Source organism: Geotrypetes seraphini, chromosome 17 (assembly GCF_902459505.1).
Source record: "Geotrypetes seraphini chromosome 17, aGeoSer1.1, whole genome shotgun sequence".
Taxonomy (NCBI): domain Eukaryota; kingdom Metazoa; phylum Chordata; class Amphibia; order Gymnophiona; family Dermophiidae; genus Geotrypetes; species Geotrypetes seraphini.
The window spans coordinates 30,405,908-30,426,588 of NC_047100.1; the positions used below are offsets into that span (position 1 = coordinate 30,405,908).

General features: G+C 42.1%; 1 protein-coding gene across 5 annotated transcripts in view; it reads right to left on the reverse strand.

The window, feature by feature from the left end:
* The window catches only part of SLC38A3 (solute carrier family 38 member 3), a 149,161-nt gene that overhangs the window by 48,881 nt on the left and 79,599 nt on the right, over positions 1 to 20,681 (reverse strand). For all 5 annotated transcript variants that reach the window (XM_033926665.1, XM_033926667.1, XM_033926662.1 and 2 more), the window contains exons 3-6: positions 20,039 to 20,224; positions 17,646 to 17,730; positions 6,829 to 6,944; positions 1,175 to 1,248 (exon numbers count right to left, since the gene is read on the reverse strand). In XM_033926665.1, the coding sequence (XP_033782556.1) occupies positions 1,175 to 1,248; positions 6,829 to 6,944; positions 17,646 to 17,730; positions 20,039 to 20,139 (376 nt within the window). In that variant the 5' untranslated portion in view covers positions 20,140 to 20,224. The remainder of the gene's footprint in view (positions 1 to 1,174; positions 1,249 to 6,828; positions 6,945 to 17,645; positions 17,731 to 20,038; positions 20,225 to 20,681) is intronic.

The window sequence follows — 20,681 nt, forward strand, 5'->3', positions numbered from 1 at the left end:
GCAGTTGAAAAATGAAGATTTAACGCACTTTCCGCTATGCAACATAAACAAATCAAGTTTAAATGATATTGCATCATATCAAAAATACACAGAAAATTTTTTTAAGCCTTAGAGCTGAGTTTGAAACAAGATTGGCAGATTTTAAATCTTTGGAAGACAAATTCTCTTTGTTGTCTTCAATTTTCTCAGTAATTGAGATCCAGTGCAATTAAGATTTGAAGACAAAATACAGTGAAGTTGGCATGCTTGAATTTTGCTAATATTTGTCAGCCGGGTTTGAAAATACTTGAAAATTCACATATGAAATTATTTCCTTGTTTGGAAGTACTTATATTTATTAAAGGAAATAAGTCTCCTATCAGATCCAGAATTACCGACATTCACCTTGGGTAGGTTTTAAAAGTAATCACTGCAGACAAGATTTTCCTCAAAATAGGAAGAATAGTACCAGAGAAGAAATGCCAAGTGTCAGGAAGAAAACATTTATTTTTATCATTGCTCTTGTTCTTTTTTTATACTGTAGTTTTCAAAATAAACCTAAGTTTGTATGAAAAATGACGTTGTTGCTTTTTTGCGGCCCACATAAACATAAACCTCATTTATTTGGCCCATGACAGCCTTTGAGTTTGACATGCTTGGGGTAACTTGATAAAACTAAGTATTCTCTTCCAAGGATGGGCTGGGGAGGGCGTAGATGGAGTGGAGTGAGCTTTGACAAAGACTTCAGTAGTTGGAACCTATGAACAGTACCGGGCACAACTTTGGATTCTTGCCCAGAAATAGCTATGAAGAAGAAAAAAACAACAACAAATTTTTAGATTGAATCATATTGGGCAGACTAGATGAACCATTTGGGTCTTTATCTGCCATCATCTACTATGTTACTTTGTATTATTCGGACAGTATCTACAGAACTGGCTAACTGGAATATATTTTAACTTAGCCACACAGAGAATAGGCTGAACATTCTCTAGGTCTTGAAGAAATGAATCATTAATCACCAAAACAGGCTGAGGATATATTAGTAGGAATACTTCTATCACTTTCACTGTTTTCTTAAGGTTAATGAAAAGTGTGCAATTATTTGTAAGTTTCCCTTTCTCAACCCTACAAATCTTGTATCCTCTGTTTGAACAAGTTCTATAAATATCACTGCTATTTTAGAAGTACTTACCCACAATTCCTGAGGATTTCAGCAACAAATGAATGGAGTAGCAGGATAGCAAGGCAACGCCACTCAAAAGGAAACTAGGAGAAAGCAGAGAAATGACCCAGACTTAGTCATCCTGCGTAGATAATCGAAACTTAAACTTAAACATTATGAGTTAGACTATGTAAAAACAGGTATAAGTGCCAAAAATGTATCCAAAGTGACCAGATAACCATTGCAGAGACAAAGAAAACACCCCCCCCACACACACACACACTCCCCCAGTGTTCACAGCCCCCCCTCACATCCCTACAAAGATCAGAATAAAAACGTACATACCTATCTCCAGAACATTAGCACCTGGTATAGGAAAACCCAGTAGAGCTGCACAGAGGTGGTTTAAGTCGTCTGGGAGGTGAGTTAGTGAACCATAGAGAGGAGGACCCAGGCCCATAAGCCACTCTAACCACTACATTTATGGAGGCAAAAGTGTATCCTCCAAAACCCTGGTCTTCTGCCATTTAGCTGTAGACAGGTGGGTATTGTGGGGTTTTTTGGTGTTTCAGGAGCTCTGGCAAGATGTTTATCAGGCCCTTTTTATGTAAGGTGCCCCAATGCTCTGCTGCCATGTCTGGGTGGCCAGTCCATTACAAGATTGACCCCTCCCACGTCTAAATGGTCTTGTTCTGGGCATTTGGGATTTGGACAAAATTTTGGTCATAAAAGTGGTATAAAGATAGACATCCCGGCAGTCTGGACAAACAAAAGCCTGGATGTCTAGATAGACGATTTTCGGGGAAAAATAATTCTAGACATATTTTTCGAGAATGGCCATTTTCCTGCTGCTGACTTTGGGTGTCTATTGCCAAATCAAACTTAGAAGTATGTTTTGATTATGCCCCTCCACATTTAAACGCTATTTACAGAATTTCCCTCTGAGTGAAGTCCACGAAAAACAACCAAAGCAGACAAAGCACAGTGGGAACAAAAGAGGATAGAATTCAATCGGCTCTTTATTGCAGAAAACAAACCAACAGGACTGACACAGGCAGAAGCTTTCATCAAGAGTCCAATCGGGCTTCTTTTAGAAAGCTGATTAGCACGGGCCACCACAGTAAATGCCCTGAAGCCCAAAGGAATTGAAGGGGCTTTTGCCCTTGCAGCACTCACTAACGCAGTTTTCTAAATGATATCACTTTCTAATTAAATTACATTCTATATTATAAAGCAAGCAATAATGTTTGTTTGTAGGTATTTTATCTTGAATATGGCCCTATGGATTTTCATGAAATGGAGTTTATCTAGGCAATTTAGCTAGGTCTGGAGTTTGGCAAAATTCATTTGGAGGGGGATTTGGGGGATTTTTCCAATGTTCCCACTTCTCCTGCAGCCCATTGGTCAGACATCCCTAACAAAGTTTAGCCAAGCAATAGTCCTCTTATAGAGAAAGTAGAGGATCCACAGCAACAATACCCAATACATTAATAAACCACATTCTCTCCAGAAATGCCAAGGGTTCGAGCAGCAAAAAAAAAACTCTTAAGGAAATACAAGCACATCCTCTCAGGAGCAGGCCGATCTCTTCAAGAACTTCTGTTTCAGATGCAAGCCATGGTGAGGAGAAGGAAACCAAGCACACGTCATCACTGAACGTCACTACATATTACAGAGGCATGTGACAAAAGAGCAACCAGAAAAAGCAGTAAAAATGTATGTCGTCAATGACGAATTAAGTAACCAGTCCCTAGCAAGGACAGAGTTCTTTGACTTATTTATCATCCAGAGAAACCCGCTACCCCTACCACCGTAGAACCTGTTTGGGGAGGACAAGGAAGACAGGGAAAAAAGGGAGTGGTTATGTGATGGCAGCATCAAGAGAGATCTACCAATTCTAACTGCGTGCAATCAAATATCAGACATCAGGGAAGAAATTCCTACACTCGAGGTTGCGCAACATCACTCTCATATGCAACTAATAACAAACGCCAGCTTCCAGTGGATCCAAAGGCCAAGATCCTACTCTTACTAGAAAGAGTTCTGGGAACAATAACAGGTCCAACCGATGCCCCATATGTTTACCGACTAGCCCTGGGATGGGTGATAATAGGCGACGTCTGCCTCAACAGACTGAAGAGACCAAATTTAGATGTGCATTTTGGCCAACTGGCCCACCACTTTGTTCAAGCCTTGTCAGAACCATCTGTTATGTTCCAATATTTGCGTGAACAAAGTGCTATTTAAGATGTAAATAATGTACATTGTTGTGAGCTTCGTAAGTGGCTGCAGCACAGAGGGCTTATCTTCGACATGTAAACAGTGAGAGTGTGTGTCTTTAAGCAAGTGAATGTAGTCTCTCTTTCTCTTCACAGGTTCCATCTTTAGCCACCAAATGCTGTAGAGGAAGCATAGAGAAGGCATTGTTTCCCCAATCTGTTCCTATACTTTAGATTTGCTCCTAACTTGAGAGAAGTTAAGTACATATAACCTCTAACATAGGGTCTGTGCTACAACATTCCTGGCTTTCCCTATATCTAGGACGTGCCAGTAGAAGTGTGATTCTGTGAGAGAAGCTGCCTTGAGATCCACAAAACAGTGAGTGTATTTATTCTTTGTTCTTAGTTTGATATTAAAGAAATCTGTTCAATAATCACAGAATCTAGCCTGGTAATATTTGGGCTACAAATTCAAAGAGTTAAACCGGCTGACAATCTCTCAGTGTAGTGAGAGATAAAGCACACAATCTGCAAGTAAAGGAGGTTTACAGCTGGGAAGAACCAGAACCCTATCAGAACACTTCACCACCAGATCCAGAAGATCATCTGGACAATACAGTATTCCAAGGAATTCTCTCTAGAGATGAGTCAAACAGTTGGGCGACTCCTCTACCCTTTTGGACATCTAGAACATGACTGCCTAACAGGGAGCAAGCTTTATCTTGACTTACTTCACTGCAGAAGTCCCTGTGAAAGAAAACAGAGACAAAACTGCACTTCGTAACGCTCATGCAGAACTAGCTCCACTGCTGAAAGATAATGAAGAATTCTGGTACTTACTTATTTTTGACATATGCTATCCACAAAAGCCAGGCCAGATTAGGATTGTATATGGCTCCAATGCTCAATTCCAAGAGTCTCCCTCAACAATGTGCTGCCTTCAGGGCCTGACATGATCAATAGCTTACTAGGAGTCCTAATTTGCTTCAGGAAAGAACCTATTGCCATAAGAGCAGACATCCAGCAAATGTTCTACTGCTTTCTGGTGCATCCAGATTACAGAAACTACTTGAGATTCCTGTGGTATTGTAACCATGATCTCAATCAAGAGATTGCAGAATACAGAATGAAAGTTCATCACATACAGGGCAGGATAGCCCAGGAAGGACAGAAAGAGTATGGCACAGATGCCAGACACGTCATTGATAAAAAACCTTTTACAGATGATGGCTTGAAGTCTTTCCCTACAGCCAGAAAGGCAATTGATCTGCTAAAAAGAGCACAAGCAATGTTGGCAGAAGCCAATCTCAGACTTCACAACTTACTTCTAATGGTCCAGAAGTAATGGTAGCATTTCCTGCAGAGGATCATGCTAAGGTTTTAAAGGACCTAGATCTCAGATGTCTGCAAAGACATCTTCACATTTCAAGTGTCTACTCAAGAAAAAACATACACATGCAGAGTGTCTTATCAACAGTTGTGACTCCAATAACCATTCAAGGGAGATCCCTGCCAGTGGCATAGTGAGGATGAGAGGCTCCTGGGCTGATGATGCCCCTCCCTTCCCTGCCTCTTACTGCCGTGCGTGCCTCTTCCCTTCCCTCATACATGTTTGTGGCGCAAGAAGCAACCTCAAGCTGTTGCTCGTGCCAGCATTGGCTCTTCCTTTGTCCAAGAAGTGACCTTAGGAAATTGGAAGACTGGGTGTCCAAGTGGCAGATGAAATTTAATGTGGACAAATGCAAAGTGATGCACGTTGGGAAGAATAACCTGAATCACAGTTACCGGATTCTAGGGTCCACCTTGGGGGTTAGCGCCCAAGAAAAGGATCTGGGTGTCATTGTAGACAATAAGATGAAACCTTCCAAAATACAGCTTAATGAGAGAAGTGTATGAAAATACATTCCCAACTTGCCCTAACTTTAGGAGGTGCTGGTTGAGTGTGTTTTGTTTGATATTAAATAAATTTGTTTAAAGAAGCACAGAGTTCAGCCTGGTAATACAAATTCAATGAGTTTATGCTGACTGGGGTCCTCTGGGAGAGACCCAGTTACATGCAATCAGCAAAGGAGGGAACATTGTATTAGGGGACAGATGATCAGTAGGGAGCTCACGAGCTGAAAAAGACGTCAACAAGGTACGACCTCTGCTGGATTTTGTTAACATTAAATTAACTGCATAAATGGCATTTTAAAGATAATTATATGGCAACATATGTATTCAGACTATTTGTATGTTTAAATAAATATTACTTAATCTTTACATATTGCAACTGTGATTTGATGTAGGTAAGAATTGCCTTAAGCAGTTTCTGAAGAAAGCTTTAGATTCAGCATACAAAACTGCATAATTTGGTCACTAGTTTTTAAAATTTGAAAAAGAAAAATCCACTCCTAAAAATGAAACATCCTAATGTTATAAGGTTTCGTAAGTTAAATTTAAGAAACGGGGGAAATTATTCCTTCGTTTCTTGCAAAAGTTGTACCTCCATAAGCACCACAAAGAAAGGGATCAACAAGTGTACAGAACCAGCAAGAACCTCTATAAGGCAGCAGGATACTGAGCTCTTTGGCAAAAAAAATGCACCGTTTCAAAGCTGTGCAAATGAACCAACTTACAGGCTTTTTGTTCAGTCTTTAAATCTGGCCCTGACGACTCATTCTTGCATTGCTAAGGATTATCCTACTTGGAAAAGAATAAAGTCCTTTGCTGTGAGCTGAATCTTAATTCCTGAGAGCATAAAAAAGTTATTCTTAGTGAACCTCTTTCATGAAGATATATAAAAAAAAAAAGTGTGCTGCCTTGCTATCTACAGCAGTATAAGAAAAGCAAAGGAAAATTAGAATAACTTTATTAAAAAGCCAAAGATAATATGCACATCAATGGATATACTATTCTAAACTTACCGTATATATCCTCTTACACAGTAAAGTAATGAAGAGGCTATTGGAGCGTAATCTTGTAAATGTTTCCGATATGGTGTCTGTGTGACTGAAGTATGTACGTATAAGGGGGGAAGGAGAGAAAAAAATATATATCTTCAGGAGGATGAGCCTGTCTCCCAGTTTCCCACCAGAATGGGGACAGATCTCTCAGTTTATTGGTAACATTACTCAAGTGTCAGACCACCATTGTTGAATAAATTAAAAATTTTGTTATTGTGAGAACGAGTGTACTTTTGCTCGTTATTCTTGCATAACAACTGCCCCCCTTCCCTCCATTCCCTACACGTCTCAGAAATTACCAGCTGGCTCTGGTACATCCCATTCAAACAAATTCTAAAGCTATAATACCCCCCAAAATCATATGAAATGTAGTACGAATTTTATGATAAACGTCTACCTTAACCAGCAGAATATGATCTAAAAGCAAACCAACATGAGAGAAATGGAGAAAGTCTTGGGACTGACTAAAGGCAGTAAAAGAGGAGATGAGCCGTAAAGGTGTTCTCAAAGTGATACTCACAGGAAGAGAAGGATTCCAGTGTTAGCCATGGCATAGGCCAGTCCCAGGATGCCGCTCCCCATGATGGCATTACTGAGGTTAAACACAGACATGCCAAAAGACGTCTTCCCTTCAAACTGCAGAAAGAAAACCATTTAGAATAAGCCAATAGAACAGCCTCAGCCATCAACTCTGAAATCTGGGGAGCTGGAGGGTTGAGGTAGACGTGGGAGGAGATGGTCATGTGGTGGTTGGGATGACTTTTGTTTTGATAATTCTACTCTTTTATTAGCATTTGTTTCATTGTTGAATTTACATTTTGATTATAACCTGCTTTGAGCAAACTTACAATGAATCATTTAGCAAAATGAAACAAAATAAATCTGTAAGTAAGCAGCACCTGCCTCAGCAGTATCTCTGATGTCACTTCCTGGTCTGTGACAGGTGAGCTGAGGACAGCGCGAGCAGCAGGTAGGAGATGCTGCTCACTGCCACTGAAGATTTGAAGAGATAGGTAGGCCAAGTGGAGGAGAGATGCCAGCGTCCCCCACCAAGATGGCGCCTTGGGCAGTCTGCTACCCCCCAAGCTATTATAATGTAGTACAGATAGAAGTAGAGGTAGGTTATAGGAATAGTCAGGGACCACTTCACAGGTCATAGGCCTGATGGGCCGCCGCGGGAGCGGACCGCTGGGCGCGATGGACCTCTGGTCTGACCCAGAGGAGGCAACTTCTTATGTTCTTAGTAGAATTGCTCCGTTGGTCCTGAGTGATATTTGTTGGGTTTTGTATTACTTTACAGTATGCCTGGTAGAGAATTTTGAATTTGGATTTAGTTCCTGCCTTTGCTAGTAATAGTTCAAGGTGAGCGACATTCAAGTCTAGTAGGTATTTTCCTCTCCTTGGGCAGCTTACAATCTAAATGTCTACCTGAACACTGGAGGGTTAAGTGACTTGTCCGAGATCTCAAGGAGAGGCAGCGAGATCTGAACTCTGGCTTCCCAGGTTCTCAAACTGCTCCTCTAACCATTTGCTACAGCTAATATGCAATCATGATCAGTTTGCTCAAAATTCTTCAGCATTTCAGAGACTTTGGAGCCTGTTCACTAATATGCAGTAAATTATGCACTTACCATACATTAAGGGCCTGATTCTATAAACAGCACCTCACAGCGCCACTCAGCTTGGATGTCAATCAACCACTTGGCAAAACAAGTGATGTTAAGAGGTGTGCTGGGAATCACGTGGGTGCCATGAGCGAGGGAGGACGCTGAATCACCAAGCTCCTCACTTCCCCATACAAAGCAGCAATATGATCGCTGGGAACGTCCTCCTTTTTATGCCTCCCCAATACATGATTTAACTGCCCTTGAGGGGTTCAGTGCTGGGTGTTATCAGTGGTGAAAACCGCTTATATTGAGGCACCGGTCTAAATGGAGCAACGGAGGAGGTCACTGGAGTGCCATGATTCTCCCTGTTCACGCCATACCAGCAGCATGGGTGCCGGGCGTCTTATGTTTTCTTGCTCCCATTTTTTTTTTCAGTGACAGAGGTAGCAGGATCTTGGCCGATCAAGAATTATAACTATTACAGTCAACACTGCTAATCTTTTACAGTGGGCCCAAATAACGTGCTGCAGCGCCTGCCATCTTGCTTCCTTTGCTGAGCTGGTGTGCAACACAGCCGAGGCCATATCGGTTGGGACAATATTAACCCTGTGGCCACTAAACCTCACAGATGAACCTTGATGATCTCACACTGAGGTCAGCATTGTGCAGCTGCACACCTCCATTTGCATTGAAGTAGAAGCCATGCTAAGGTCTGTATCTGGTTTTTCTATTTTTAAGCTTTTGCAAATGATGTTATGTATGCAATCTATATATTTTTTCATATGGTTTCTTTGCTTTCAAGGATGAGCTGATTGGAGCACTGTTTAGTCAGAAAAAAGGGTAGCTTTTTAGCAAGAAACCTACAGCTGTGTTTTTTTTCATATACTCTGCTTCAGTTAATGGATGTTTTCCTCTAATTAGCAAAGAGCATTGCTGTTTGCCCTGTTTATGTTGTGCCTTATTAAATGTATTTTGAGCTTAATAAAGCAAAAATAAAAATCAAGAGAGCTATTTAGCCGATCGCATTAAAGATGTCCAAACTGTAACTATGCTCGCACGTAGACCTGGTTTTCATTTGTCTACAATGTAGGCCCACCCTAGGGCCGCCTCCCACCAGTCTACTTCTTTTGTTTCTCACCATCCCTTCTGTAGTTCACCCCTACTCTTCAACATATAACCATAGAACAGTTCTTGTGATAAGCAGAAATAGAGTTTCATAAAGGAATCCAAGTCCTGTTGAAAAATAAATGAAATTAGAAGTGTCACTCTCAATGAAGAGTCAGAAATAGACTCTTCCAGGATAGCAGATATGTTAACAACATTCAATTGCGGTGTCTCTAAATCAACTCCCTCCAATGTTTCCCAGGGTCTAGTGGTCTATGGTAGATAATATATTTTATTTAATGAAGGAATATGGTCCTATGAATATTTTAATACTTCCACCAAGTATCTCTTAAACATCTCATATGCTGAAATCCCGGGTACTTTGGGGAAGTTCAAGATTCTGGCATTAAGTCTGCGATTAAAATTCTCAATATTTTTTATTTTTCTTTGAAGTATAGTATTACTCTTAATCACAGCTATTTTAAAAACTTGTAAAGCTTGAACTTCTGATTGTACATTTACAATTGAGATTTTCATTTCTATATTAAAATGTTCCAAGGCTCTTGAAATATCATCAATTTTACCAGCCAAAGTTTTTACCTCCTCTGATGTCTTTACTGCAGCCTTGTCCAACTTCTGGAGCATATGCCAAATTGCTGATAAAGTCACCTCACTGGAGAGGATTCTCTCCCCAATGTTGGTATCCATCAGCAGATGCTCATCTGCACTGGTCGCTTCCTCTGCAGGAACTCTAGGTGCAATCTCGGCAACACTGCTAGCTCTCGCCTCCAGGGTGTTTATATCCACCAGACAGGGAGGTGGTTCCATTTGCGGTGGCAAAAGGGAGATTTCATGCCCCTGTGAGGTAAGGCCTTCTTTACCTATTCCCACCGCGGGGCTAATTCGCCATTCTTAATGCAGATTCCGGGCAGTAGTTGCTCTATCGTCTGTTGTCGAGTAGGAGGTGCTGGCGTCAAGGAAGTAGGCACATTTACCAAACCTTTTCGTTCATGCGGCATAACTGCTCAGAGGAAAAACAAGGAATTCTACCAGCCACGAGAGCTTGATCTCAACCCTCGGTCAATGCCGCCATCTTAGCCACTCCCCCTAAAGCTGGATTTTTCATATTACATGCTTTGCGAGCTCTTAGAGATTTCCTGGATTTTGATTCCCTATACATGGTAATTCTCACTTTCTGTTTTTTCCCCAAATTAGACTACTGCGATTCTGTCTACAAAGGTCTGCCAGATGTCATTAAACGCCTCCAAACCTTACAAAATTGTGCAGCACTTTTTCTTTTTAAAGCATCTTGGTATAATCATGTTTCTCCACTTCATTTGCATTGGTTGCCTGTACATCTTAGAATCAAGTTTAAGATTCTTATACTTACACATAAAGCTTTCCATACAGATACCCCTTCTTATCTCTCATTTTCTATTGTCCCTTATACTCCGTCATGTGCTCTACAGTCAACATATTAAAATACAAGGGGTTGCTGAAAAATTCTCAGCCCAACCAACTTCCTAAATTCTGAGCGTTATTTTGCAACTGTAGCTGAGTGTTATTTTATTTTGAAAAGTGTTAATTTACAGAATTATAATGCTATGTTTTGACATTGTTTCAGATCATTGATTTAACCATGTTAATGAAAAGTGTGGAATTTTCAAGTGTGGAACTCCAAGCCGTCATGAAGTTCCTATTTCTGCAGAAGAAAACTCCAAAGCAAATCCATGAATATACGATGCAAACATTGAGTGACAAATGCCCATCATACTCCACAGAGAAGACGATGTGCATGGAAGTTTCAAGACCGAAAATGCAGCAAGGTCTGGGAGGCCTCAAATGGTGTTAACTCCTGAAGTTGTTGATCATGTCCATGACCCGATTTTGGCAGATCGGCGAATATCAGCTGCAGTATCTCAATTGCTGAGATACTACAGATATCCAGGGAATGTGTTGGGTGTATAATCCACAAGTAGCTGGGTATGCAGAAGCTGTTAGCCAAGTGGGTGCCCAAATGTTTGAATGCTGATGAGTAACGACGTTGAGTGGACACTTCCAAGCGGATTTTGCAGCATTTGCAGCAAGCTGATGCTATCCTTTTGGAATGACTGGTTACAGATGAAACATGGTTATACCACTATGATCCTGAGACAAAACAACAGTCCATGCAATGGCAACACTCAGGTTCTCCAAGACCAAGGAAATACATAAGAACATAAGAACATAAGCAGTGCCTCTGCTGGGTCAGACCAGAGGTCCATCGTGCCCAGCAGTCCGCTCTCGCGGCGGCCCAACAGGTCCAGTACCTGTGCAGTAATCCTCTATCTATACCCCTCTATCCCCTTTTCCAGTAGGTAATTGTCTAATCCTTTCTTAAACCCCATTACTGTACTCTGCCCTATCACGTCCTCTGGAAGCGCATTCCAGGTGTCCACCACACGTTGGGTAAAGAAGAACTTCCTAGCATTCGTTTTGAATCTGTCCCCTTCTATCTTTTCCGAGTGCCCTCTTGTTCTTTTATTTTTTGAAAGTTTGAAGAATCTGTCTCTCTCTACTTTCTCTATGCCCTTTATGATCTTGTAAGTTTCTATCAAATCCCCTCTAAGTCTCCTCTTCTCCAGAGAAAAGAGACCCAATTTCTCCAATCTCTCAGCGTATGAAAGGTTTTCCATACCTTTTATCAGACGTGTCGCTCTCCTCTGGACCCTCTCGAGTAACGCCATATCCTTCTTAAGATATGGTGACCAAAATTGGACGCAGTACTCCAGATGCGGGCGCACCATCGCCCGATACAACGGCAGAATAACTTCTTTCGTTCTGGTCGCAATACCTTTCTTGATTATACCAAGCATTCTATTCGCTTTCTTGGCGGCCGCTGCACACTGTGCCATCGGCTTCATTGTTGTGTCCACCATTACCCCCAAGTCCCTTTCCTGTGTACTCTCCTTCAATAATATCCCTCCCATCGTATAGTTGTACCTCAAGTTTCTGCTTCCCATATGTAATACTTTACATTTCTCAACGTTGAACTTCATCTGCCACCTCGTCGCCCATTCCCCTAGCTTGTTCAAGTCCCTTTGCAATTCTTCGCAGTCTTCTATAGTCCGAGCACCACTAAAAAGTTTGGTGTCGTCTGCAAATTTTATTATCTCACACTTTGTCCCTGTTTCTAGATCATTTATGAATATATTAAATAGCAGTGGCCCGAGCACCGAGCCCTGCGGTACACCACTCGTGACCCTCCTCCAGTCAGAGTAGTGGCCTTTCACTCCTACCCTTTGCTTTCTACCTTCCAACCAGTTTCTGATCCATCTATGTACATCTCCTTCCACCCCATGGTTCTTCAGCTTCTGGAGTAGACGTTCATGGGGCACCTTGTCAAAGGCTTTTTGGAAATCTAGATATATGATGTCTATGGGGTCTCCTCTGTCCATTTGTTTGTTAACTCCCTCGAAGAAGTGCAATAAGTTCGTTAGGCACGATCTACCCTTGCAGAAACCATGTTGACTGGTTATCAGTAGTTCGTTCCTTTCGAAATGTTCATCGATGTTCTCTTTTATCAGAGCTTCTGCCATTTTTCCCGGAACCGAGGTCAGACTCACTGGTCTGTAATTTCCAGGGTCTCCTCTTGATCCCTTTTTAAAGATGGGCGTAACGTTGGCTATCTTCCAATCCTCCGGGATCACGCCTGTTTTTAGGGACAGGTTGCAAATTTGCTGTAGTAGTTCCGCTATCTCCTCCTTTAATTCTTTCAGAACCCTTGGATGTATTCCGTCCGGACCCGGGGATTTGTCAGGTTTTAGTTTTCCTATCTGCCTGCATACGTCTTCAAGGCTCACTTCTATGTATGTTAATTTTTCTGTTTGACTTCCATGAAAGAATTGCTCAGGTTCCGGTATGTTTGAAGTGTCCTCATTTGTAAATACAGACGAAAAAAACATGTTTAGCCTTTCTGCCACTTCTTTCTCCTCTTTCACAACTCCCTTCCTGTCTTCGTCATCCAGCGGTCCTACCTCCTCCCTAGCCGGCTCCTTCCCTTTAACATATTTAAAGAATGGTTTGAAGTTTCGTGCTTCCTTAGCTAGCCTCTCTTCGTACTCTCTTTTGGCTTTTCGAACCACACGGTGACATTCTTTTTGATTTTTCCTGTGCTCTTTCCAATTCTCCTCAGTTTTGTCCTTTTTCCACTTCCTGAATGAATTTTTCTTATTGCCTATTGCTTCCTTCACTATTTTGGTTATCCATGCCTGGTCTTTTGTTCGACTCTTTGTGCACCCCTTTCTGAACCTGGGGATATATGTATTTTGCGCCTCGCTCACCATGCCCTTGAAAAAAGACCAGGCTTGTTGTACCGTTTGCCATTTTTTGGAAGTGTTCCTAAGTTTCTTTCTTACCATTTCCCTCATTGCCTCGTAGTTTCCTTTCCTGAAGTTTAAAGTTGTCGCTATGGTTCTCTTCCCTTTCGGTATTCCTACTTCAACCTTGAACTTGATCATATTATGATCACTGCTTCCCAACGGTCCCACTATTTCTACTTCCTTTGCAGGTCCCCTTAACCCATTTAGGATTAGATCCAGAGTGGCATTTCCTCTCGTTGGTTCTCTAACAAGCTGCTCCATGAAGCAATCATGTGTAGCTTCCAGGAATTCTGTCTCTCTAGCGCATTTTGAGCTTCCAAGACTCCAGTCTATCCCAGGGTAGTTGAAGTCTCCCATAATAACTGTATTCCCGCTTTTGCTTTCTCGCTTCATCTCGGCTTCCATTTCTTCATCGATATCTCCGGTTTGTCCAGGAGGACGATAGTACAGGCCTATCTTTATTTCAGGCCCTTTCTTTCCTGGTATTTTAACCCATAGCGATTCTAGCTTGTTGGCCGTCTCTGCTGTGTCCATTTTTGTCGATCGTATGCTTTCTTTTATGTATAGGGCTACTCCACCTCCTTTCTGTCCTGATCTGTCCTGGCGATAGAGTTTGTACCCCGACAGTGCTGTATCCCATTTGTTTTCCTCATTCCACCATGTTTCAGAAATTCCAATGATGTCTATGTCTTCTGCATTGGCCAAAGCCTCTAGTTCCCCCATTTTGTTTCTCAGGCTCCTTGCATTGGTATATATGCAATTTAGATCCTGGTGTTTTGTTGTCTTCATTTCCATTCCCTGCGCTTCAGTCTTTATTTTCTTCTCTTTTGCTACAATCTTTCTAACCTCCTCTTCTGGGTTAGTCGACTCTTGCAATTTGTCCCTTGCTTCTTCCCGGCCTTTTTTCCCCTCAGTATCTTCACAGGATACCTTCTTCCGAATCGTCGACACTTGGTCGACTGTCGGCTTTCCCCTTCTTGTTAGTTTAAAGCCTGTTCTATTCTTCTCCTGACGTTGTTTGCTAGAAGTCTAGTTCCTGCCGTGCTCAGGTGTAGTCCATCTTTCCTGTAAAGCTTGCTCTTGCCCCAGAACGTTGTCCAGTTCCTCACGAAGTGGAATCCCTCTTCCTCACACCATTTCCTCATCCACGCATTTATTGATTGTAGTTCTTCCTGCCTTTTCACATCTGCCCTAGGTACTGGTAGGATCTCTGAAAATGCTATCTTCTGGGTCCTCATCTTCAGCTTCCTTCCCAGAATCTTGAACTGTTCTATCAGCTTGCTTCTTCTATAGTCTCTCCTGCTGACATCGTTCGTCCCGATGTGGATCATTACTGCGGTCTCTTCTGTCTCCGCACTGCCTAGGATCTTTCCAATGTTGTCCACGATGTCCTTGGTTCTTGCTCCTGGGAGGCAGGTAACCAATCGATCCTCTCTCCCTCTTGCTATGTGGCTGTCCACATGCCTCAGGATCGAGTCTCCCACTAGGATCGCCGATTTTCCCTTCTTCAATTTTCGCTCCTGTCTCAGGTCAATGTCCTTGGTGTGGTTCGCTCTTTCTTCTTCTGGGCCTCGACTAGCCAAATTCTCCTCTTCCTGCAGTATCCCTCTGTGTATGTCTTCTTCGAGGTCATCTGTTTCTTGTTCTCCCTTCCATGTTGGTGTCGGGGTAACTTCTTCTTTCATACGAAGTTCGTTCTCTTCCACCTTCATCCTGTATGCTTCCTCAATGAATTTCTCAAGTTCCCTGACTTCCTTCTCAATGTGTCTCTCTCTCGTGAAGACTTCAGCTGCCTTGATTGGGTCCTCCATGGTGTAAAGTCCTTCTAGTTCCTGTATCTTGCCCTCTAGTCGCTTGACTTCAGTCTTCAAGCTTTTCAGCTCCTGACACCGGCCGCATACATATGACTGTCTCCCTGAGGGGAGGTAGTCATACATATGACAATCCGTGCAGAATACTGGAAAGCTCATCTTCTGGTTCCCCTCTGCTTCCATTGGTGCCCTCTCTCACTCTCTGCTTGCTGCAGGTGTCTTTTCTTTGCTCTCTCTGCCTTCTGCTGGTGTCCTCTGTCTCTCTCTATCAGCCTGCTGTTTGTGTCTTCTCTCGCTCTCTCTGCTTGCTTCTGGTACTTTCTCTGCCTGCTTGACGCCTCCTCAGTAACCTTGTGTCAAGACTCTAAAGTCAGCAGGAAGGAAGTGTTTTGGGATCAGGAAGGTGTTGTAATGACTATCTTCCAAGGGCCAAACAGTTAATGCAGAATACTATTGTAACCTGCTGTGCTGATTAAAGGAAGCATTGGAAAAAAAAAAAAAAAAGGAGAAGGAAGCTGCAGAAAGGAGTTTTAGTTTTGCAAGACAATGAACCTGATGAAAAGGCTGGAAAAACAATGGATGTTTTGACACATTTGGGGTTTCAGTGTATAGACCATCCAACCCTACTCACCAGATCTTGATCCATCTGATTATTTCTGTTTCCATATCTTAAAAAGAATTTGAAAGGGTGACAATTTTCCAGTGATTCAGAGGAAATTGCAGCAGTGGAGCAGTATTTCAGTGACTAGACATCAGAGTATTTTTTGGAAGGTTTACAGAAACTTCAGGCACGATGTGCCAAATATGTTGAACTTAGGAGTGAATATGTAGAATAACTTGTAAGTTTCATGGCTCCACGTCATTCCCTTCTTGGTTGGACTGAGAACTTTTCAGCAGCTCCTCACAGAACGGTTCTTTCAGGTTCACAACAGGCTCACTTAGAATCAATAGGTAACATAACCTTCTAGTTTCTGGCTCCTTCCTTTTGAAATTCTCTCCTGGATTTTATAAAATTAGAACAAACATTTCCCCGTTTTAAATCTTTGTTAAAAATCTATATTTTCTCAGTTTTCTACAATGCTACCAGTTGGCAGGTGGGTGGCCTGGTGATGGGTTGATGCATAGGGATTTTTGTTTTGTTTTGATATTGTGTTTATGTGTTTTGATGTATGGTATGCCTTTCCTTTATAAATTTTGCTGTTCTTTTCCTTTCATGATTGATTTGTTTTTATTATGTTCACTGCTGAGATCCTTGAGTGGTAGAGGTTGTATATCAAGTCAAATAAATAAAAATAAGAAGAACCTGACCTAGACATCTCAACTCTAATCTTTAGAATGGGGCTCCACATGTTTGCTGGTTTTTGCAGAGAGCTACAGCAGAGCTAGAAGAAGAAAGGAGTTCATCCACTTCTCCCTCTGAATCCATAGGTTTAGTACCTACGGATTCGGTTATTTGTTGTTTTTTGCCCCGGACCGCCCCTTAGTTTTTATGGGTGAATCACTGCATCTCGGACCTCCCCACACCTTACCTGGTGGTCTAGCAGTGACGCAGGGCAGGAGAAATCTTCCTACACTCCCACCCCATGCAGAATCGTCATCAAAAATGGCTGCTGTGAGTTCCTGTAGTCTCATGAGACTACAACAGGAACTCATGGCAGCCATTTTTGATGATGGCTCTGCACGGGGCAGAAGTGTAGGAAGATCGCTCCTGCCCCACACCACCGCTAGACCACCAGGTAAGGTCTGGGATGCAGGAGGGAGGAAGGGGAGGCAGAGGGATGTCAGAGTCGACCCTAAAAGTTATTCGGGGTTTTTCAATATTCGCGGGCCGGCTCTGTCTCTAACCCCCGTGTATACGGAGGGAGAAGAGTAAGTTCAAAAAGGTTCCAGGGTGAAAACAAAATGTTTCATGATGATGATCTGGCAGAGCATAGCCCTGCTTTAATCCTCCTATGCCCGTAACAGATGGAGAGTTACATTACATTTTATAGTGAAGAAATAACTATTTTCACTCAGAGAATAGTTAAGCCCCGGAACGCATTGCCAGAGGTTGTGGTAACAGCAGTTAATGTAGCTGGTTTTAAGAAGGGTTTGGACAATTTCCTGGAGGAAAAGTCCATAGTCTGTTATTGAGACGCATGGGGGAAGTCACTGCATGGAATGTTCCTACTCTTTGGGTTTTTGCCAGGTACTAGCAGAGCAAAGTGTGCTGTAGTGGTTACAGCTACAGCTTCATCACCCTGAGGTTGTGGGATCAAACCCCACACTACTCCCTGTGACCCTGGGCAAGTCACTTAATCCTCCACTGCACCAGACTGTGAGCCCACCAGGACACATAGGGAAAATGCTCCTTGGCCACCATGAAGTTATTCATATGTTCTTATTTTTCTTGTGAACTACAGAAAGTATTCCTTTTGTAACCTTTATGCTTTCATTATATAAACCCAAACGTACATCTATAAAGTGTGTCTTTCTTGACTCAGGGGCATGAGGTAGAAATTCTTCCAGTTCTGCCTGATTGATGGAGTTCTCAACAAACCTGCGGCAACAAACATAAGGAAATACATATCAGATGGCTCAAGCAATAACATTCTGGGATCCAATTCAAAAAATTTCCCCAAGTATTTTGGCCCCTGTGCCCCACAGTATATACCAGGGAGATACAGTTGATTAAACTCACTATACTGCTTTATACAAGAACAAACGAGCAGAAAACAGGGTGTCCAGTCAAAAGCGTGCGAGACAATCGCGCACGGACAAACCCGCACAGGCCATCAGCGCACTGCAGTTGAACACTATTTTAAAGCGCTCTGAGGGGGACCCCCCCCATTACAGAGGAATCTAATTTTTCCCTAAAAAACAGGGAAAACGGCCGTTTCCTCCGTAATGGGGGGGTTCCTCCCTTATACCCTCCAACGGGAGTACCAACATTTCTAACTAAAGTGCGGGGATTCCCCCCCCCCTCGCAGCACTTTAAAATAGTGCTGAACTGCAACATGCTGACATCCTGTGCACGGTTGTCTGGGCGTGTTTGTCCACGTGCGATTGTCTCATGCCGAAAAAAGAAAAGAGCTCCAGCTTTTAAGAAGAAAGCACATACCATACTTTCAAGACCACACAGTCCTAGAGATTCCTAAAAAGTTAAACATAAAGTATTAAGTATCCAGAGTACAGCCCTGACCAATTCACATGAGGAAAGCATCATATGGAACAGCAAAAAAACAAAAAAACTGCACTTTTAGCAATCATTCAAAGTGTTTCAAGGATCTTCTGACAGTAGGACTGGGGGGAAGAGCATGCTACAAGGTAGGGGCCAAATAAATAAATGATCCATTGGGCCCTAGAAAAACCAGGAAGCACAAGTTTGAATTCAGCCGGAGTAATATCTCTTGATATTGACCAGGTCTCTCTCTCTCCATTTCCTATCCTCCCCAAATCCCTCCCCCCACCTCCCAGTTCCAACGCCTAAGGTGAAGCATGACTCTGGTCTGCAGCTGATTCCCTGGTACTTAGAAAGTTAAGTTCTTTATTAAATAAAAATATGAACGAATAGATGATAGAGACAACTGAAGGTATATTTTGGTAAGAAATGAAAAAGGACCGATGACTATAGACCGATGCTGCACCATGCAACCGCAAATAAATAAAACAATACAGAAATCCTTCGCAGTGATGAGAAACCTAAGACAAGTCAGGAAATTCTTCGAAAAGACACAATTCCAGCTCATAGTACAATCCCTAATCCTAAGTCTAGTAGATTACTGCAACATCCTCTACTTCCCCTACCCTGCAACAATGACTAAACAACTACAAACAATCCAAAATACAGCTCTGAGATTCATCTACTCATTGAGAAAACACGACCATATTACAGAAGCATACATCAACTCACACTGGCTACCAGCCCAAGAAAGAATACTAATTAAATTCTACTGTATGCTATTTAAAACCTTAAACGGAGACAGCCCAGCCTACCTGAACAACCGCCTTATCCAAACCACCTCAATCAGACATAGAGAAACACACACCCCATTCACACACCCCTCGATCAAAGAAGTAAAACGGAAAAAACTATACGTTGGCCTCCTGGCCACTCAAGCAGCTAAACTAGATAATCAAATCTCCAATCTACTGATAACGACACCAGACTACAAGACATTCAGAAAAGAAATAAAAACTATACTCTTCAAGAAATTCCTGAAACAGCCCTAACTTCAAACTTACCGTCCTTCCCCCCTCCCTCTTCCCGCCACACAGAAACTACATAACCTACTCTTTACCTCTTCAGAAAGGACAAATGTTCTTCCATTGTAACCCTCCATTTTTTATTTCTTTTGTAATCCGCCTTGAACCGCAAGGTAATGGCGGAATAGAAATCTCTAATGTAATGTACGGTGAAATTTGAACTTGGTGTTAAATTTGTTCAGTAAGTCACCTTCTGAGTGTGAATTCTTTGCTCCAGTAGACAAACAGACTCCCTTTAAACCTTTAGACATCATACAGGACTTATAATCCTCTTATTCTTACTCATTTCAAAGTTATACATTAAAAAAAGATTCGGACAAGTTCCTGGAGGAAAAGTCCATAGTTTGGACACACAAGGGGGAAGCCAATGCTTGCCCTGGGATAGGTAGCATGGAATGTTGCTACTATTTGGGTTTTTGCCAGGTACTTGTGTCCTGGATTGGCCACCTTGGGAACGGGCTTGATGGACTGTTGATCTGACCCAGTAAGGCTATTCTTATGTTCTTAAAATGCTACGATGTTCAGGCTACCACAAAGGGCATTCAAATCTTCTTCCTTCTTGTCTAAGAACTTTCCTTATTCATATTCTGCAAATATTTTACCTGTCACTCTCCATTGAAGGGAGACTCAGTGTTGATTGATCCTTATTGTTGGCTACCAGTTCTATCATTTCGGTCTCCATTGGGACCTCGGAGGAGTCCATGATCACAATAACTCCCAGAAATAATCAGTAGATCTCTCTTTCACACTTTTGTGTGTGTGCTGTTTAATTTCTAATGACTCCAGCCCTACAAGAAAAAAAGATAAATATGGTTTAGACTAGAAGATTGTGCAAGAGGTGAACGAATAAAGTAGTGAGGTTGCCATATTAGTCCACTTTATAACAAGGCTGAGCATAACTGAAACCGAGAACGAGAGCATATACCAAGGCCATACTATCCCATCTGCTCATCTATACCAGCTTTACAATCCTTGGAGATCCTCTGCAATTGTTCAATGCCTTCTTGAATTCTGTCCTCATCTCCACCTGCTCCACCAGCAAGCTGTTCCATATATTTACTACCCTCTCCATAAATAAATATTTCCCTAGCTTACTTCTGGTTCTATCTCCTTTCCCCTCCTTCGAGAGCTTTCTTTTAATGAAAAGAGACTAACCTCTTGTGCATTTATACTACAAAGTTTTTAAAATGTCTTTCATATCTCCCCCTAGCCCACATTTCTTTCACATCATACTTGTACTTAGGC